The sequence below is a fragment of the Panthera onca genome, chromosome C2 (assembly GCF_046562875.1).
Source record: "Panthera onca isolate mPanOnc1 chromosome C2, mPanOnc1 haplotype 2, whole genome shotgun sequence".
Taxonomy (NCBI): domain Eukaryota; kingdom Metazoa; phylum Chordata; class Mammalia; order Carnivora; family Felidae; genus Panthera; species Panthera onca.
The window spans coordinates 41522710-41541108 of record NC_138347.1 but is presented as its reverse complement, the minus strand read 5'-3'; the positions used below and the strand labels follow the sequence as shown (position 1 = coordinate 41541108).

General features: G+C 33.9%; 1 protein-coding gene across 3 annotated transcripts in view; it reads right to left on the bottom strand.

Annotated features, from left to right (window-relative positions):
* Positions 1–18399, bottom strand: part of EPHA3 (EPH receptor A3) — a 360076-nt gene that overhangs the window by 332960 nt on the left and 8717 nt on the right. For all 3 annotated transcript variants that reach the window (XM_060640217.3, XM_060640218.3, XM_060640219.3), the window contains exon 2: positions 7781–7845. In XM_060640217.3, coding sequence (XP_060496200.1) covers positions 7781–7845 — 65 coding nt within the window. The remainder of the gene's footprint in view (positions 1–7780; positions 7846–18399) is intronic.

Sequence of the window (18399 nt, the reverse complement as noted above, 5' to 3'; positions counted from 1 at the left end):
GCTAGAATAAATTCTATCTTTGCTGATTTCTAACACTTACCCATATTTTCCCTTCTACTTTGGTGCATTTTGTTTCAAGAAAAGGTTAGGAAAAAAAAAAAAACTGTAAAACTTTGCCATGTTTTTCTAATTTAATCAGACATCCTTCCTCGAAGGGTCAGCACAATAGGTGAGAGTGACATATTTAAAGTATGTAGTATCGTTCATTGTAGGCAACAAAAATTCAAATGACCCAGAATCACATATCACATGTGTCAAAAATTTGATTTTCCTGGATTGACTACTCAGCATATGAAGCAGAATTTAGACTGTGATTCATAAAGGCGGAATCCCAGGTGGTTATTGTTGACACCTAGTTGTCAAAATAGTCTTCCTGCATTTTAGATACCATTCACAAAGTGAAAGCTAGAAATCCAGTAGGTAAGACTTAGAATCCAGACTTCACACACGGCAATAATTCCACTACGGAAGGCAAATTACACTAAACTGGAAAATAGAAAAGCAATGCATTGTTCAGAGAGTATTTTTATAATTTCCACTCCTCTGTATGATTCATTCAATTCTAAACATGTCTATGTTTAGTTAAATGGAATTCATCTGCAGGATTCTGGATTTTTACCCTTAAACAACAATCAAGATAAATTTCAATATAGAGCTGTCTTTAGCTAGTTTTCTTTTCAGTTAACTTCCAACTCAAAAGCTGACAGTATTTTCTAAATATACTTAACTAAATAGACCTGCTAGTACAAAAACCAGCATAATATTGTATGCAATATAAACATATATATATATATCTATATATATTTATAGTACATAAGGTGTGTTCATATAGTTATAATTTTACTTACATTTATGCCATTAAAAAGGAAGTGGAAGCATTAATAGATACCATTTAAAATAACCGATTGGAAATAACCTTTTTTTTTCAACAAATACATAATCAGTGTTAACTTAGTTATCCTTCCTTGTTTTGGAAAGCTTTCATTATTCATTTGTTCAGGCAATTTTAATTTATGGACAACTAACCCAGGAACTCAAAATGTGAAGAAAAGGGGAAATTTCATGATGGAAATCAGTTTCACAGAGTTTTCACCTTCCTGGCTGAAACAAGTATCAATGAAATATTTGCATTAATGTAGAATTTCAAGCTGTGGACAAACAACATAGAACAAACCAGATTAACTTAACAGTCTGATATGCTAGTCTGGGGGGTATCTGGCAGGTAGGGGGAGGGGTGTCAGGAGAGTGACATGTAAAACAATCAGAAGTACTCCCTGAAGGAGAAATAATAAAATTTTGAGGAAATTCTAATCACTTAAAAATTGAAAATAATTGGACCCATTCACCCACATTTTGACTCTTTCAATTCAAAATATAGTGTCAAGATTGTATCCAAACTTTAGACTGCACAGCTTCAATGGTATAACAATCATGTAATGTCAAAGGCAATGTTTGGGGCTCTTAACTGAATAGAAATGTCAGGAAATACTATCAATTTTCCTTCTCCCAAATCCAAATCCAAGATATCACATATAGTCTGAGATTTAAGATCAGAAGGTGAAATTATCAAACTTACTTAGGAATAAGAAGTGATACTTGTATAGTTCTTTCACATGCATTATCATATATATTTTTTCATAGGTGGATACACAGAAATACCTTATTTGCTCAAATATCATTTACTCCAAAGTGCTGTGACATAGAAATTATTGTTTTTCCTTTTTTAAGAGTGAGGACAAATGTTAATGGAGGTTAATTGTCCTACATTAGATCACACAGCAATAAATGGCAAGGCCAGATTTCAAATACAAGTGTCTGATTCTAAACAATGTGCTCATTCTATTTGACCACTCTGCATATTTTCTTTGACATCATACTAAAACACTAAAAAAAAGATAACTTGGGGAAGTCCAAATAATAAGATATAATTAACAAAATAACATAATTATAATTATGCATTGCCTAGTCTTCATTTAGAAATTAAGATATTTAAACTTTTATTTATTTACGAGAGAGAGAGAGAGAGAGAGCAGGCATGCAAGCAGGGGAGAGGGACAAAGCGGGGGAGAGAAAGAATCTCAAGCAGGCTCCACACTCAGCACAGAGCCCAATGTGGAGCTCAATCCTAGGACCCTGGGATCATGACCTGAGCCAAAATCAAGAGTTAGATTCTCATGCAACTGAGCCACCAGTTGCCCCTAGATATTAAGATATTTGATCGGGAAATTAAACATTGTATTCTATCAGAATGTCTTTACTTTGAAAGTATGAGAAGTACTAACAAAAGTGACTTAAACAAGGAAAATTCTTTTACACAAATCAGGGTTGTGTCAGGGCTCCTGGCCAATTTCTCTAGTGTTCACTGGGTTCCACTTTTCTGGTCATAAGGAAAGCACAACTGCTCTACACAGGGACACTGGGCCTTCACAGGGCAAGCCCAGGGGCACAAAGTACTTAGCCTCTCCTCATTTCTTTTTATCAGGAGGATAACTTCCCCAGAAGTCAGTAGAATTCTGATCCAGCCTCATTGGCTTTACTTACTCTTGCCTAAACCAATCACTGACAAAATTACTGTAATTATCATGATTAGCTCTCAGATGTTCTCTCCACAAAGTGGCAGAGAGGCCACTTTCCAAGAACACATCAGAAGGTGAAAACCTAAACAATATGGGTGTTCCATTCTCAAGAAAAAGCCAGGAAACAGATGGCGGGTAGGCAACCAACAGGGTTTCTTTGCCAAAAGAGCATTTTGTTTTTGCTTTGTTGTTGTTGTTTAATTTAAGTCCATTACCATAGGTAAGGCACCAATAAATGTCTAAGGAAATCTTTAAGGAAAAAAAAATTTAAAGAAGTTGAGAAAAGGGGGAAGGTAGAAAATAAAAATTCACATTTGCTAATTTTGAGACTTCTTTCTATCATCGACAAATATACATGGATCACTCATTTCAGACTCTGCTTTTTCTACACTTCCCCTTATTTGAGTCTGTAACTAAGTGAATTGAGGCTCTAAATGCCTTTGTACTACTTAGTAAGCACATCAATACCATCATAATTGTAACTGAAAATTATACAGCTTTAACTCCCTCTGATCCCTCTTCTATAATGATATATATACTAAGTAAAGCTTATATGATAGATTGGCATTATCAATCAATCAAACAATTTAAATAACGGTCATATTTAAGCAAAATACTTTTTCAAAGTTGTAATCCAAAAATATACATGGGTTTTACATGTGTTGATTGTCCTCTAATCAAAGAATATTTTTTTTAAGTTTGTTTATTTTTGAGAGAGACAGAGAGAGAGAGAGAGAGCAATCAGGGGAGGGGCAGAGAGAGAGGAAGAGAATCCCAAGCAGGCTCCAAACCCAGCACAGAGCCTGATGTGGAGATTGATCTCAGGAACCACAAGATCATGACCTGGGCCGATATAAGAGTCAAAGGCTTAATCAACTGAGCCACCCAGGCACCCCTCTAAATCAAAGAATATTTAAACTACTGATTATTTAATAAAATTTCTGAATATAATTATACCCAAGATTCATATATTATAACTCACAGTTTATAAGGAAGAGAAGGTAATTGTTATATCTGCTTTACTAAGGTGAACAAACTTAGTGCCAAAAATAAAACTCTTATTAAAAAATAAATTTTGAGCAATGGGTGTTGTATGTAAGCTATGAATCATGGGAATCTACCCCCAAAACCAAGAGCACACTATACACACTGTATGTTAGCCAATTTGACAATAAATTATATTTTGAAAAATTTAAAAAAATATGTTAATAACACCCTGATAATTTCAGTTTACAAATTTTAAGTATTATTTTCAAGAATTTAATATAGAGAAAACCAAAGTCTCATTAAGTTTTCTCCCAGACACTCATTTAGAGAATTTTTTCTAGGCCTAATGGTATAGTACCATACTTTCTTACCTCTAAGATTTGAAGCACCATTTAAAAATAGATAGAAATACTCCTCCCAAGAAAATTATATAGGTTAATTGTAAGTTTTTATGCATGAATATATCTCTGGGGAAAAGGGAGAACAGAAATAGGAAAGAAGATACATCAATGAATGAGCCACCCTTGGGCCTTTCCCTCAAATATATTAATTTTATATAGCTCTGGTAACATAATCATTTTTTTAAATTTGTACTTCAAAAGATTTTTAATTTAGGTGAGAACAGGGCTGAGATTTAGAGAAGTTGCCAGCAGTGTCCTAGCATCTTTTTGGTGACCACAGCTCCTGATGGAGCACCATTATTCATCTCTTAAGAAAGGGTTTCTCAACAAGGGAACACCAGATCATTCTTTGCTGTAAGAGACCTCCCTGCTCATTTTAGTTTAGAAAGCACCCTTGACCTTCCACACTAGATGCCAGCAGTGTCCTGCCTTCCCAGTTGTGACAACAACATCTCCAGATATTTCCAAATATCTCCATGGGGCAAACTAAACACTGCCTCCTTTCCAACCCACCTCCCCCATCACACTGAAAACCATTGCCCTAAATCAAAAGAGTAGGATTTTCTCGGGTATTTCCAAAAACATGGATGGACCTTGAGAGCATTATGCTAAGTGAAATAAGCCAGACAGAGAAAGACAAATATTGCATGATATCACTATTTTGTGGAATTAAAAAAAATACACATAGAAACAGAAGAAAAGTGGGTGCCAGGGGCTGGAGGTAGGAGATATAGGGAGAAGCAGGTAAAAGAGCACAAACTTTCACTGTAAGATAGGTTCTGGGGATCTCATGTAAAACATGATGAAAATAGTTGAGAACACTTATTGAATAATTGAAATATACTAAGAGAGTAGAATTTAAGTGTTCTCTCTCTCTCTTACACACACACAAAGCAGGATTTTCAGTGATTCAACATGTTATGATGTTACAAATTTTTTTCTCTGAAGTTTACATTTATATTTTAGCTAACCTACAAACATATGTACTGCTTTTATTAGGGTTAATCAATCAAAACAATAACAAGTTCAATTTTTTTCCAGTTATTACATGTCACTTTATATGGAAAATCTGGAGCAAAGATATCACAATACTTTTAACTATCTACTTTCCTTTAAAAACAAATACAGAATTAATATATTTTTGTCATATTGATAATGGCAATGATTAGGCAATAAAAATAATTCAGTCTAAAAGCACAACCAATTGTAAAAGCAAGGATGTTAACTCCCAAAATTTAATTTACTATGCAGCACTTTTACTCAAGAAATTCATCAGTTTCCCAGAAAGAAATGAATATTAACCTAACATTTTCCAAATTAGTGCTACTTCTTTTCTTATGGACATTATGGTTAACATAATACAGGGATACAGTTTAAAGGAAAAACACACTACACAGCACCACGTCACATCTCTCCCTCTTTTTATTTTTTTTTGCTTTGGGGTCTTGGGGTATTATAAATACCATGACCTGTTGCAGAGATATTTTTTTTCCCTCCCTGCAAGTTTTAATGATAAATGTGGAAAGCTTGGCCAGCTGTTTTAGGCTAGTCAGTGCATCAGAAAAGGGGAAGGCAAGGCTTTAAGAAGATGCACCTAGGAAAACAAAGAGGAGAAAGGCCCAGCTCCTGAGGATGCCTCTCTGAGGCAATTGTAAGCCAAAGGAGAAACTGATAAAACCATAAATGTTTGTAGACAAAAATGAGGTAGGAAATTGGGCAAGAGGTGGGAAAGGCCAAAAGGTCTGTTATCCTAAGTAGTGATTTATTTTCTTTTTTCTTTTCTTTTCTTTTCTTTTTTCTTTTTTCTTTTCTTTTCCTTTTTCTTTTTTTCTTTTTTTTTAAGTTTATTTAACCTTAAAAAACCATGAGATCATGACCTGAGCCAAAATCAAGACTCAGTCGCTTAACCGGCTGAACCACCCAAGCGCCCCTCAAGTAGTACTTCTTAAATTCATTGTGCTCAACAACTACCTGGGGACCACATTAAGATGCAGACTCTGATTCAGAAAGTCTGGAGCAGGACCTGAGGGTCTGCATATCTAAGAATCTCTGGGGGATTGATATTGCTGGGTGGTGCATGTCCCACACCTTATGTAGTAGAGTTCTAGAACATTCCTCCCCACCCCCAACATATCTCTGGAAGTAGAAGTGCCAATTTTGTTTCATCGCAAAATCTGTAAGATTCACAAGGTAAAATGAATTCATTTATACAGTATTCTCCCTAAATTCTTAATATATAGAAATATGTTTTCTTTATACCTTCTTTAAAGGAAAACATGAGATTGTTGCTGTGAAATATGAGTTAATTTCTTATTGACTTTTTTAAAGCATATATAAGTAGCTATTAGTAAAATGTCACTGTGGTTTTTGCTTTTCATATATCCTTGGGTAGCATGTTTTTGGGGTAGATGCTCTGATGAAGTAATGAAAAAGTCAAATTTATAAAATCAGAATTAAAATTAGGCTTGATTTTAGGATGATTAATTTTAAATGAGTTTTCCGGCTCAATCCAGAATTTTGATTCACTCTTCAGAACTACCCAGGATGTTCTTTTATCCTAATCATTTGATTCCGTTTACACCTATGGGAAAACCAAATCCTGGCTTACTTCATACTCTCCCCTCCAAAGCAACTAACCAAGTCCTGATTATGTGATAGGTTTTGGCATTGTGTCAATGTCAAGGTGTACCAGGAAGAGAAGCAGATTCAAAGATGACAGATAGATGAAGTATCCCTGATGTAAAACATCCGCTGGTGAAGAAGAAGCTGGTAGTACCGTAAAAATCAGTATGTTTAGGCACAAAAATCTAAAGACTGAATACCGATACAAAGTGGAAGTAATTATAATCTCTTTGAAAAGAGGATGAGAGTAGGAGAAGAAATACACAAATTTGTTCCTCTCACAAGTATTTCAAAATAGCATTTTGCATTTTCCACAGTCTATACTTGGAAACAAGGTATATTTAGGTACTTATTACACAATTTTCTAAGAACAAGAATTTTCTAAATGTGTGTGATCTTTTTTTCTGAAAAACAAAAAGAAAGAAAAAAAAAGAAAAGAAAAGAAAAGAAAAGAAAAGAAAAGAAAAGAAAAGAAAAGAAAAGAAAAGCAGTATTCTCACACAAAGTCTTATCAGAAACATTTGGGTCACAAACATACCGTACACTTGAACGATCTTTGTCTCACTGACAAAATACTAAAGGTATGTGAAGAGTTTAAAATTTAAAAGTAGCCAAATTTTTTTTCTAAATAAAATTCCCCAGTCTTAAGCTGATGCAAACATGATGCAGACATTTTAAGCAAAGACATTAAGGCAACGTGAAGAAATTAAGAAATAAGGACAAATAAACAGACAAATCAAAGGTTCATATAGTTGACAAACATATCCTCCTTGGAACAGTCACCAAGGTGGCTTTTAAGGCTACAACTCTGCAGTTCTCCAAATACATGCTTTATACATTACTTGAAATCTGAAATGTCTTCTCAATTCACCTATTCTGATCACATCACACAAAAAAATTTTAAATGATCACATTTAGATCATCTACATAATGCCAGTCATAATCAGAAGGCTTAATTAGCACCATCAAGCAATTGGTAAATTCAGAAGAAACAAATAAAACTTCAAAATTTTCAGTAGTTCCATTGTACACAAATATCAGGCTGTCTTAGTCCATGTATTGAATCTACTGATAAAATTAACTTGTCACCAGAAGTACAGGAGTTCCTTTCAGAGAACATACCAATAATTCCTTCTATTCTTTAAGAGACAACACACAGAATGATATTCCCTTTCAATAGTTTACCAAACTCACCCCATGTGATGGATAAGAGATCCAGCCCAGCTCCCCTTGAATTGTTTTTGAATCCAGTAGATTGACTAAAAAAACACAAAAAAACACAAATATACAAATATAGTTAAGAGAAATAAGTTATTTCTATTTGTCTCTGTCAAGTTAAAGTTGTCTGTTGTTATTGATATAACAATATTAACATGTTCAAAACACATGACTCTTTCTTTCTGTTATAGGAATATGAGAGAAAAAGAAGAAAATGGCAAAATAAAAGCAATCATAGGGAAAGTCAAGGAATCAGATTTCTCTGGCTTTTTTAACTGTCTTGTTTATAAAGGTAGGTCAATGTTCAAAATATTGATAATAATTTTTGACAAAATAATTACAGGTTTAAAGAAGAAATAGCAAAAATGCAAAGCAGGAACATTAATGCTAACATGGTATCAAAATAACTTCAAAGACCATTAATTTTGACAACTTTACATATGATTTCACTATGAACAAATTTCTTAAATATGCTCCCATGATGAATCAATATCAGTTTGTGTCTGATACGACATCTTTATATTGCCTCTGTACAATATGAAGCAGAGGATTCTATCATGTGTATTTTCTAATACCATACAAATTGTCTACCTCTGTGTAACAAACAAAATGCTTAACTAATAGTTTCAGGAGAAGCCAAAACAATACTATGTTTTATAACACTGCCTGGAATAAGCTCTAGTTATTTAGACAAAACACTGTTACCCAAAGGCTTTAATGATTTTATTCAGAACTTTGCACCAGTTATTAAAAAGTCTGATGAATAATAAGATTAATAATAACATTAATGCGGTTGCATTTTGAATATATCATTAAAAGAAAGGCAAATCTTTTCTTTCTAACACAGAGGGCATTAATTTGTAATGGACTAGAAATTAAAATATAAAAAGATACTTCAAGTCTAATTAATAACGAAAGGCTCACTTTGTTGATCTATTAAACAATGGAAACTAATGCTTTCACCTCATCCTTCTTCTAAATCAGAAAGCAGTCCCACAAGTGACTAAGGGAAGATGTGGAGGAAATTTACACAAAATAGCCATGTATTATTAGAGCCATTGAATCACTAAATACAATCAGAAATCATTTTTAGTTTCCATATATACATGAATCAAAACATAACGGTAGTACATGGCACTGCACGACAGGTCCACGTGTTGTCAATAAAGTATTTCCTTATACACAAAAAATACTACCATTTAGTCACCCCAGATAGGAAACATTTAATCTTATAAAATGTTAAAGAAATAATATATTTGACAGATATTATAATTCTGAATTTTCAAGCCCTGCTTTTTTAAAGGAGGATATTTGGTTATCTAGATGAGTATTAAAAAATCGTCCTGATTATTAAGTTAGAAGACATAAAATTCTCAAAGTTAGAATCTCTAAGTTTTGCACAAGTGCAAGAAAAACGCATAAACTTAATTACACTAGAAATCCTTAAAGATTTTTTTCTCTCAATAAATTAATCCCAATGAGAAGTAATTATATTTAGATAAGAGAAGACAGTTGCTGCATGGATTACATAGTGCAATTTCCATAATGGTATTATTTCCCAGGATATCAGTTTGGAAATGAACAGTATGCTTAATTATACTGAAATTATCTGTCAAAAATGATTTTTAAAAATGCTCTACTGATTAATCAGTGTTATATGCAATATTTCAGATTAATCAATGTTAGAAAATGTTTGAAAATATAAGAATACATTTTCACCTTCAGATTAAAGTATTTTACCAACGTTCATTCTGATAAAGATATGTTCTACTGACAAAGTCTAGTTGGACAGCTCTATCAGACATCAGTTCATTTCTCTGAGTTTTACATATGATTTGCATAGAGTTTACAATACCAGTATTCATAAATCATTAGATCATATTTGCAATGCCTTGAGGGGTTTAAATGGTTCAATGTATTTGTGTGTGTGTGTAATAATTGAATATGTACTAACTGATGAATATGTGTCACTCAGTATGTTAAGATAAATGGCTGACTTAATTTCAATATTAGTAACCAGAGGGAAGAAGTGTTTGAGGCAAAGAAAATATGATTGTTGTCTCCATTTAGTAAAATACTCATTGGAATGTAGGCTGTTAACTAAAGAACTAAATACCCTTAAGTTTTCTCTGATGATGAGGGAAGAAGGGCTGGACCAGTCACATCAGCATTTGGTGTCTACTCAAAAGAGAATAGCAAAACCAAAGAGAATTGGATCACATTGCTGATTAAAATAAGTGTAATGGATTAATTAAATTTGTTGCATTTACCCAGAAATGGAATTTTTAGTGCACTCCATTTAGCATGAATGAGGAAAACACAATAGCATCATTACTCATGATTCTGATTCTGTTGTCTATCAAACATAATTACATCTGCCCTGGTTATCTCACAATGTTTCTGTGATGATCAAATAATATAAATGTATTTAAAATCACCATGAGATTGTAACGTGCTATACAGATTCAATGTTCATGTAAAATTAATACCTTAACTAACAACCATACCATTTTGGCTTCTGAATTGTATTTATAACCAATCATGGATATATAACCTAATAGAAAAGAATAGTGACCTCAAAACACTTTTTAAAAGCATTTATTTTTGAGTTTACATGGTGTCTTTTGTTTATAGCCAAATCAGAAAAGCAGAATCTAAGAATACAGTCACTCTAAAGTGAATAATTGCTAAACTGGGACTTCCCAGGATATAAGCTCAGGTCTCCTGTGATCTGTTGTGCAGCAATCTCAGTGCAGCATAATTGAAATAAGAAAAAGAGAAAGTTAATGGAATTTGAAAGTCAACGTGTTGTGAGTGATTTATCTGGATCCATTGACTAAATCCAACATTGCAATATAGCATATTGAACCTGACACTGAATCGGGCAAGAACTTCCATTACTAACGTTTTTCTCTCCTAAAATAAAAGTAGATTTGATCATAGCCTTTCAGGTGGTGCCACTATACAAATGTCAGAGCACATGGAAGAAGCAGAGAAAATTGTGATGTACGATTATATTCTAGTCTTTTGAGTTTTGATGATGATTTGCAACATGGAAGGTTTATTTCAACTGCTGAAAAAATCCTGAGTCCATAATTATGAATTTTAACAACAAAAAAAAAGTTACGAAGTTATTCTTAAACTCTGATGGGGAAGTGGCTTAATTCTTTAATAACTGCCTCGTGCCAGATTATTTTTCAAAGATATAAAATGTTCCTTACCAGTTTTTATATTCTAAATGGTACGATCACCAAATATTTTTGTTTTGTAACAGGAAACACATCATTTCATTAATTTCAGAATATTTTCTATGCAAAGGTCCATATGGTATATGGACATACTTCTTAAATTAAAGCGATTTGAACTGGACACATTTTTAAATGTTCTGACTCTGAGCTGAGATATAAATCGGTGCTTTTTGGAAAAACTGTATTTGGAAATAACTGACCAAAGTCTGGATGGATATGGTTCTGGGTTTCCTTCACATGCTTTACTCTATTCTTGCTCTTAATCAGACAATATTTTATTGTAAATCTTATTTTAAATGTGAACGGGTTTCCATTCATGAAAACCGTAAGGGAGTCCTTGCTCAAACTCTGAGTTGGCTTTTGGGTGGGCACTAATTTGAGATTTGCTGAACAAAAAAGGAAGCATGGTCTCTGATGGGAATTAGAAGGGGTGGAATGGAGTACAGGAATAAGAACAACGTAAGAATAGAGAAAGTTGGCTCAAATTGGTGTCACTACTTTTATCAAGGAGGAACCCTTGCTGTCATTCCTGCCACTGATCTTTACTGTCACTTTTCCCACTCAGCTGGACTGTAGATTTAAGATGCACAGGAGTCTTGTTCTCTCTCCCTTTCCTATCCTTCATCATAACAGAGAGACAACCAAATGTTCGCTCCTTTTTCATTCGAATTAACAACGTTATAAAGAATCTTCTGTACCAGGAACTTATTCCTCCTTCCCTTCTTAATAATGCGGTAAGATGATTTCAAGGACTCAATTATTGAAATAAGTATTTTCAGTAAATATTACTTGTTAGGACGGATTAATTTTTTTAGGTATAAATTTATGGAGTTTTCACTCTTAGAGAATCGTTAAAGAAGACTTTTTTCAAAGGCATTTCAAAGTTCTGATTCATGTGCCTATGTGTCCGCTTGGAAAGACTGAGAATTAAACATTCACATCTTGTAGATTGTTTAAGTGCTGCAAATATGTAGACAGTGCTAAAATAATATTTAAAATTAAATGACAATTTCTTACTGAAGTGGAAGACGTTTTCGATTATCTAATAACACATCACTATGCTTTGTAGTAATGCTATTTGCATTTTATGAAATGTTAGTTGCATTTTATGAAAATATTGAGCTATAAAAATTATCAAATAATTATTTGAGGGAGCAGAGGACTTTAATGGCTAAAGAATTTCAGACTCTGACAATAATAAACATGTTTTCTTCTAAAACCTTCAGCTAAAGTGCCTTTAAAGACATTTGCAAATAACTGTAAAACCACTACAACAGAAAACAAACCCATCTCTTGATTATTTCTTGCATTTACTGAAGAAAAATGGCATTTCCTTTTCTGTTCACACCATCACTTTCATCGTCCCCAGCCACATTTCTTGCGCACTACTTATCATTTTCATCACTTTCTGTTAGGATAGAAGGGGTAGCTTTGCTCTAGTTTACAGATAGCAGAGGGGTCCTTTAATCTGCTTACAGGTTGCACCTAAATGTTCACAAAGAGAAGAAGATGATAGAGAAAGTGATAAATTTTATTCTGGGTGTTGTAAATCTCGGCTGTAGGACTCTGGTCAACCATAACATGGAGTGAAGAAACCAAGATGTATGTTCTCACAGAAGCTCACCAAACCTCAGCTTTTCATTTTATTGGACATACCAGGATATGCCATTGAGAAGAAATTTAGAGAAGTCAAAGTTGGATTAATGTACTTATGTATTTCAACACTGACTTTATCTACTGTGATTATATACTCTTAATAGCTCCCACAGGCTTCCTGTTTATATTTATTTCTACCTAAATATAATGAAAACAGTTGCAATAGATCGAGTTACTACTGTATTTCATTGACTAAAAATTATAAGTTTTTTTAGATTACAAATGAAGTCACCTATAATTTATTATGTGCAGATAAATCTTCCTGTAAATTCTGTTAAGTTTAACAGGCATTTTGTGTCACAGAAATACCCATTTATGATAATTTCTCCATCAAGTTACCAGCTAAAATCATTATGTAAAAATTAAACAAAAAATTGTTGTGCGAGCAGTTCTGTGAAAAAAAATCTCTTTTGTCACATGGTATTTTAATGGCTTATTTATGTGATATAAGCAGATTTCTGGACAAGGTGGTGTACTATCAACTTACTCTTTCTTATTAGCTTTTCCTCCTGAGCAATAATCTTGGATTTACTTCTATACAGGTCCTAATTATAGAAGAAACTGTAATGAGCTGCCTCATCTCAATCTTTGCCAGGGACAGGGAGACCTCCTTGGATTCCAAACACACAGGCTTCCAGTAAGGTGTCTGTGTTTTAATGACTAGAGCTGTTCAAGGAACTAACAGAAACATACACCAAAATTTTGCTTGAAACCTGGACACTTCAGTAATTGGAAACGCTGTGCTTTTTCTAGTGTGTTAAAACTTTCCTTTTTTTTTCCTTCTTAATCTGAAAAGTATGAAGGCCACTCTAATGTCATACTATCATGAAGGAAACAGCTATCAAACTATCATGAAGGAATTTAATCTTTTTTTTTTTAAGTTTATTTATCTATTTTGAGAGAGACAGAGAGCATGCACCAGTGGGGAAGGGATAGAGAGAGAGGGAGGGAGAATCACAAGTAGGCTCCACACTGTTAGCATAGAGCCCCACACGGGATGCAAACCCACAAACCATGAAGCTGTGAGATCATGACCTGAGCTGAAGTTAGACACCCAACCCAACTGAGCCACCCAGGCACCGCACGAGGGAATGTATTCTTACAACAAAATAATCCTTTCATATAAATGAGTGGTGATGTTCTACTCAATGAAGTTTTAGCAAATTAACTACCTCAGATTTAATAACAGTGCCTCGAATAGCAGATCTCATTTGTTTCTGTGCATTGTCAATATTATGAATCACTTAGACAAGGAAAATGTGTTTCCCAAAATGTAGAAGTTACTGTAAGTAGAACATTAATGATTACATTAACACTGTATTTTTTTTTCAACATATTTTGCTTTTTTAAAATATTCTGGAAATAGTAGAACTTGTTGATTTCTAATTCAAAAGACTTTTTCTGACAGATTAAAAAGTGAAAAATGAAAATATAGTATGCAATTATAATATTATAAAAATAATCACTAAGGCAAATAGGTGCTCAAACTTTAGCACATACATTTTGCCTTCACACCATCAACTGAGGATGCCTTGGAATACATTTTTTATCTTGTCATAAAATCTTGATTATCAGCACCTTCAACTACTAAATGAAAGCTCTCCGTTCAGTCAGCATTTGACTGATGGCAATGAAAATGAAAGAGAATAAGCACGCTTGCCTATATCACAATTTCACTACAGCATTTCTTTCATTTTAATTTTTTTAAATAATTTTTTTTGAGAGACAGAAAGACACAGAGAGATTGCAAGTGAGGGAGGAGCAGAGGGTGAGGGAAAGAGAGAATCCCAAGCACGTTCCATGCCCAGAACGGAGCCCGACAGGCGGCTTAATCTCATGACCATGAGATCATGACCTGAGCCAAAATCAAGAGTCGGATGCTTAACCTACTGAGCCACCCAGGCGCCCCACTACAGCATTTATTTTAGAAATAAAGTATTCCTAGAATCCTTAGACAGAAGGATTCAAAATTTTAGCATAGAGAACAAAAAGTGCAGTGATGAAATTTAATTTCAATTTAAAAACATTCTCTGGACATCTTTATGCCACGAAACATTTTCTTTTTTTCATTTCAAAAGAAATCCGTTGTGGAATAAATTGGTTTGAATTTCTGGAAAAGGAGAATCAGGATATAGCTTTGGCTTCATCGTATTCTAGAGGACAACCACATCTGGACTTCATGTAATACATCATGACTGATGTCTACAAAGAGACACGTGCACATATAAACAAACTCTTCACCATATAAATATGGGTCTTTATAAAGGCCCACAGAGGGTCCAATGAGGAGTCACATGCTTATCAGTTTAATTCAAAACTTTCTATATAAGAAGCATGGCATCAAAGGAAAAAATCAAAGTATTAGTGCTGGCGACAGAAAACTTTTAAAGTATCATTGCAAAAGAAGGAAGAATTCAGAAAATCCTCAATGTGACTTTTCTTGGTAGTGTAGTCAATATGAATAGTATAAAAAGCTTCTATTTTGGAATGGTTCTTTTTTGATATGCAATCATGTTTGTTTCCATATACTCACACACAGGAGTATGTATGTAGTCATACAGAATTTACACTGAGCTCAGATGCATGCTTACTAAGAACAGCTATTTCTGAATGTTCAGTACTTTCAAAAGTGGTTTTTACTTTTATATATACTTAGGCAAATTATTTTTAACGTATTCTAGATATAAGCAGTATAAAATTGGGATTATAATCATGCTACCACATGACATGAGAAAAATCATTTATCCTCCTCCTCCTTGTTTTTAACTTACTATTAACTTTTATATTAAAAAAAAATCTTCTCTATATCCCAGGTGCTCTTTTCTTGGAAGCTAACTGCACCCTCCTCTGAAGATTCATATTGCATTTTTTTGGTTATTTTTATATCTATGTTAAAACACAAAATTTTAAATTTTTTTATGTTTATTTTTGACAGAGAGAAAGAGACAGAGAATGAGTGGGGGAGGGGGAGAGAGAGAGGGAGACGCAGAATCTGAAGCAGGCTCCAGGCTCTGTGCTGTCAGCCCAGAGCCTGACGCGAGGCTCAAACTCACAGACCGCGAGATCATGACCTGAGCCCAAGTCGGACGCTCAACCAACTGAGCCACCCAGGTGCCCCAAAACACACAATTTTTATAAGAGTATTTATTCTGTGGTCATCTGCCCCACCTTAGTTATCTTCAAGGGGAGAAAATATACCTTCCCTATGACCTTCTTTCCCAAAATCCAGTAAGAAACTAATACTCAGGAGTGAACTGTTTTGTAAATAAATAAATACAAACAACAAATTATAATATAGAACATGAGTTATTTTTTTTCTTATCATTTTTCTTGATTCATTTTAATGGTTTTTACATTTATGGCTTTAAAATTAGATTTGAGTTTGGGCGCATGGGTGGCTCAGTCGGTTGAGTGTCCCACTTCAGCTCAGGTCATGACCTCACGGTTCGTGGGTTCGAGCCCCACATCAGGCTCTGTGCTGACAGCTTGCTCAGAGCCTGGAGCCTGCTTCAGATTCTGTGTCTCCTCTTTCTGCCCCTCCCCCACTCATGCACTGTCTCACTCTGTCTCTCAAAAATAAATAAATGTAAAAAAAATTATAAAAAAAAAATTCAGATCAGAAATGTCAAGAACACCATGATAAAATCAGAGTTTAGCTTTTTTGAGTTATCTAATGTACACAAGTCTTAACTTATGCATGGTAACCCAGATAGTAAAAGTAAACCAAGAGAAAAAATACTATTCCCTTCTATTCTGCTTCTGTAACAACAGTTTCAATATTTGGGAATAGCTCTATTTGATGGAGTTTATATAACTAATAAAAGAATAACAAGCCAATTTAATTTTATTTATAATTTCTGTGATTATGCCAGTTCTTGACATTCAGTTCAAATGAAAAACCAACCATAAACAGCTTTGGCATATGAAAGGGAAAAAAAAATCACAATTCGGACATAGCTCTAGTTTTACGCCATCTTTGAATATTACAGGTAGATTAGGGGGTCCAGTTGGGGAAAATTTACACAGTTAGATAGTGATAAATAACTTAGACATTATTGTTTTTATTTTTCCTCATCACCAATTTGTAATTTAGAGAAACAGAATTTTATATCATCTTGAATCTAAAAGGCATATATTCATTCATAAAATTTTGCCCACAGTGTGGGGATAGTTCTGTTTTGCATAGGGATTATACTATTGGTGACACAGACAGGCACACACATAGTGTTGCAAAGTGGCTTCCCAGTCTAACTTCTCCTTACTGTGAAGATTACCATTACATGCAATAAATAAATGTCTTTCTAAAACCTATAGATTTGTATTAATTGCTAAATTAGATTTGAAAATCAGGAAATAAATATATGTTAAGTATTAACGAGCTGTTCTGTTGCCCTTCGTCACCCTAAGGTAGAGAATGTCTAAATTTCATACTGATGGGAAACCAACCAACTTTATCACTGCAAAAAGCTAATTTTAAAGCTTTATATTTTTGTCAAAGGAGGGAGGGGGTGGGGATGAAGGGCAGGTATTACTTTTCCTGGACCTATAGAATTTATTCATTTATCTTTCTTTAACTATTATTTCAAAGAAGATAAATTAACCTCACCTTAATGAACATACAGAAAATTCAAGATGAGGGGTACTTGGGTGGCTCAGTCAGTTAAGCGTCTGACTTCAGCTCTGGTCATGACCTCCCAGTTCACGGGTTCCAGCCCTGCATCCCACTCTGCATTGCCTGTGCAGAGCCTGCTTGGGATTCTCTCTCTCTTTTTCTCTCTCTGCCCCTCCCCAACTTGTACGCGTGATCTCTCTCACTCTCTCAAAATAAATAAATAAACATTAAAAAAAAAAAGAAATTCAAGGTGAAACCATTTTGATACTGATTAATCAGCAATGACATTAACTCAGGCTTAACCCTTTGCTCCTACACCTTTTGAGACCCTGTCCTGTAATTAAAATAAGAGGCAAATCAGTTTGAAGACTATAAAGTCAAGTTTACATTTTCTTGAATGAGAGTTCCAGAACTCAAATATAAATAAAATGATTTAAAAATAGGGCAAGTAGCTGTGGACTCTAATTCTCCAAAAGCAAGACAAAAAAAGTTTGTTGCTAAGCCCTCACTTTTGCTTATGGCAAAATGTGCCAATAGCTTGAATGGTTGAAACATTCACTGAAAACATAAAGGGTAACACATTAGAATTATGTATTTATTTATTTGGTACACTACGGTGAAGAAAGCAAGATACTAAAAGCAGCTTTCTGATTTGGAAGACTGATATCATCAATATGCTGTTTTTGCTCTTTGCCAGGTTACCAGAATTTATTGCAGCAATTAATGCAAAACATATGTGCCGAAGTACCCACGTGAAAAGTATAATTGCCCTCAACTTAATTTGCTACCTTTCAAAACCCTGTTTTAGCTACCTTTTCTCAATATCTCCACTTAAATAGAGTACAAGTGTTTTTATGAAAGTGGAGATAAATCATTATAATTTATTTTCTCATCTTAAGTAATTTATAAATTATCTTTCAAATAGAGAAAAGTTTCCTCAGGGAATAAAGTCTACTTTTTAGACCACGTTCTATTTCCCCCATTACTGACGTCTATGACAATTTCAATACGGATTCACAGTTTTTACTATATAAAACTCTAAATAATAACATTCACAGTATAGCGACAATTGCCTTACA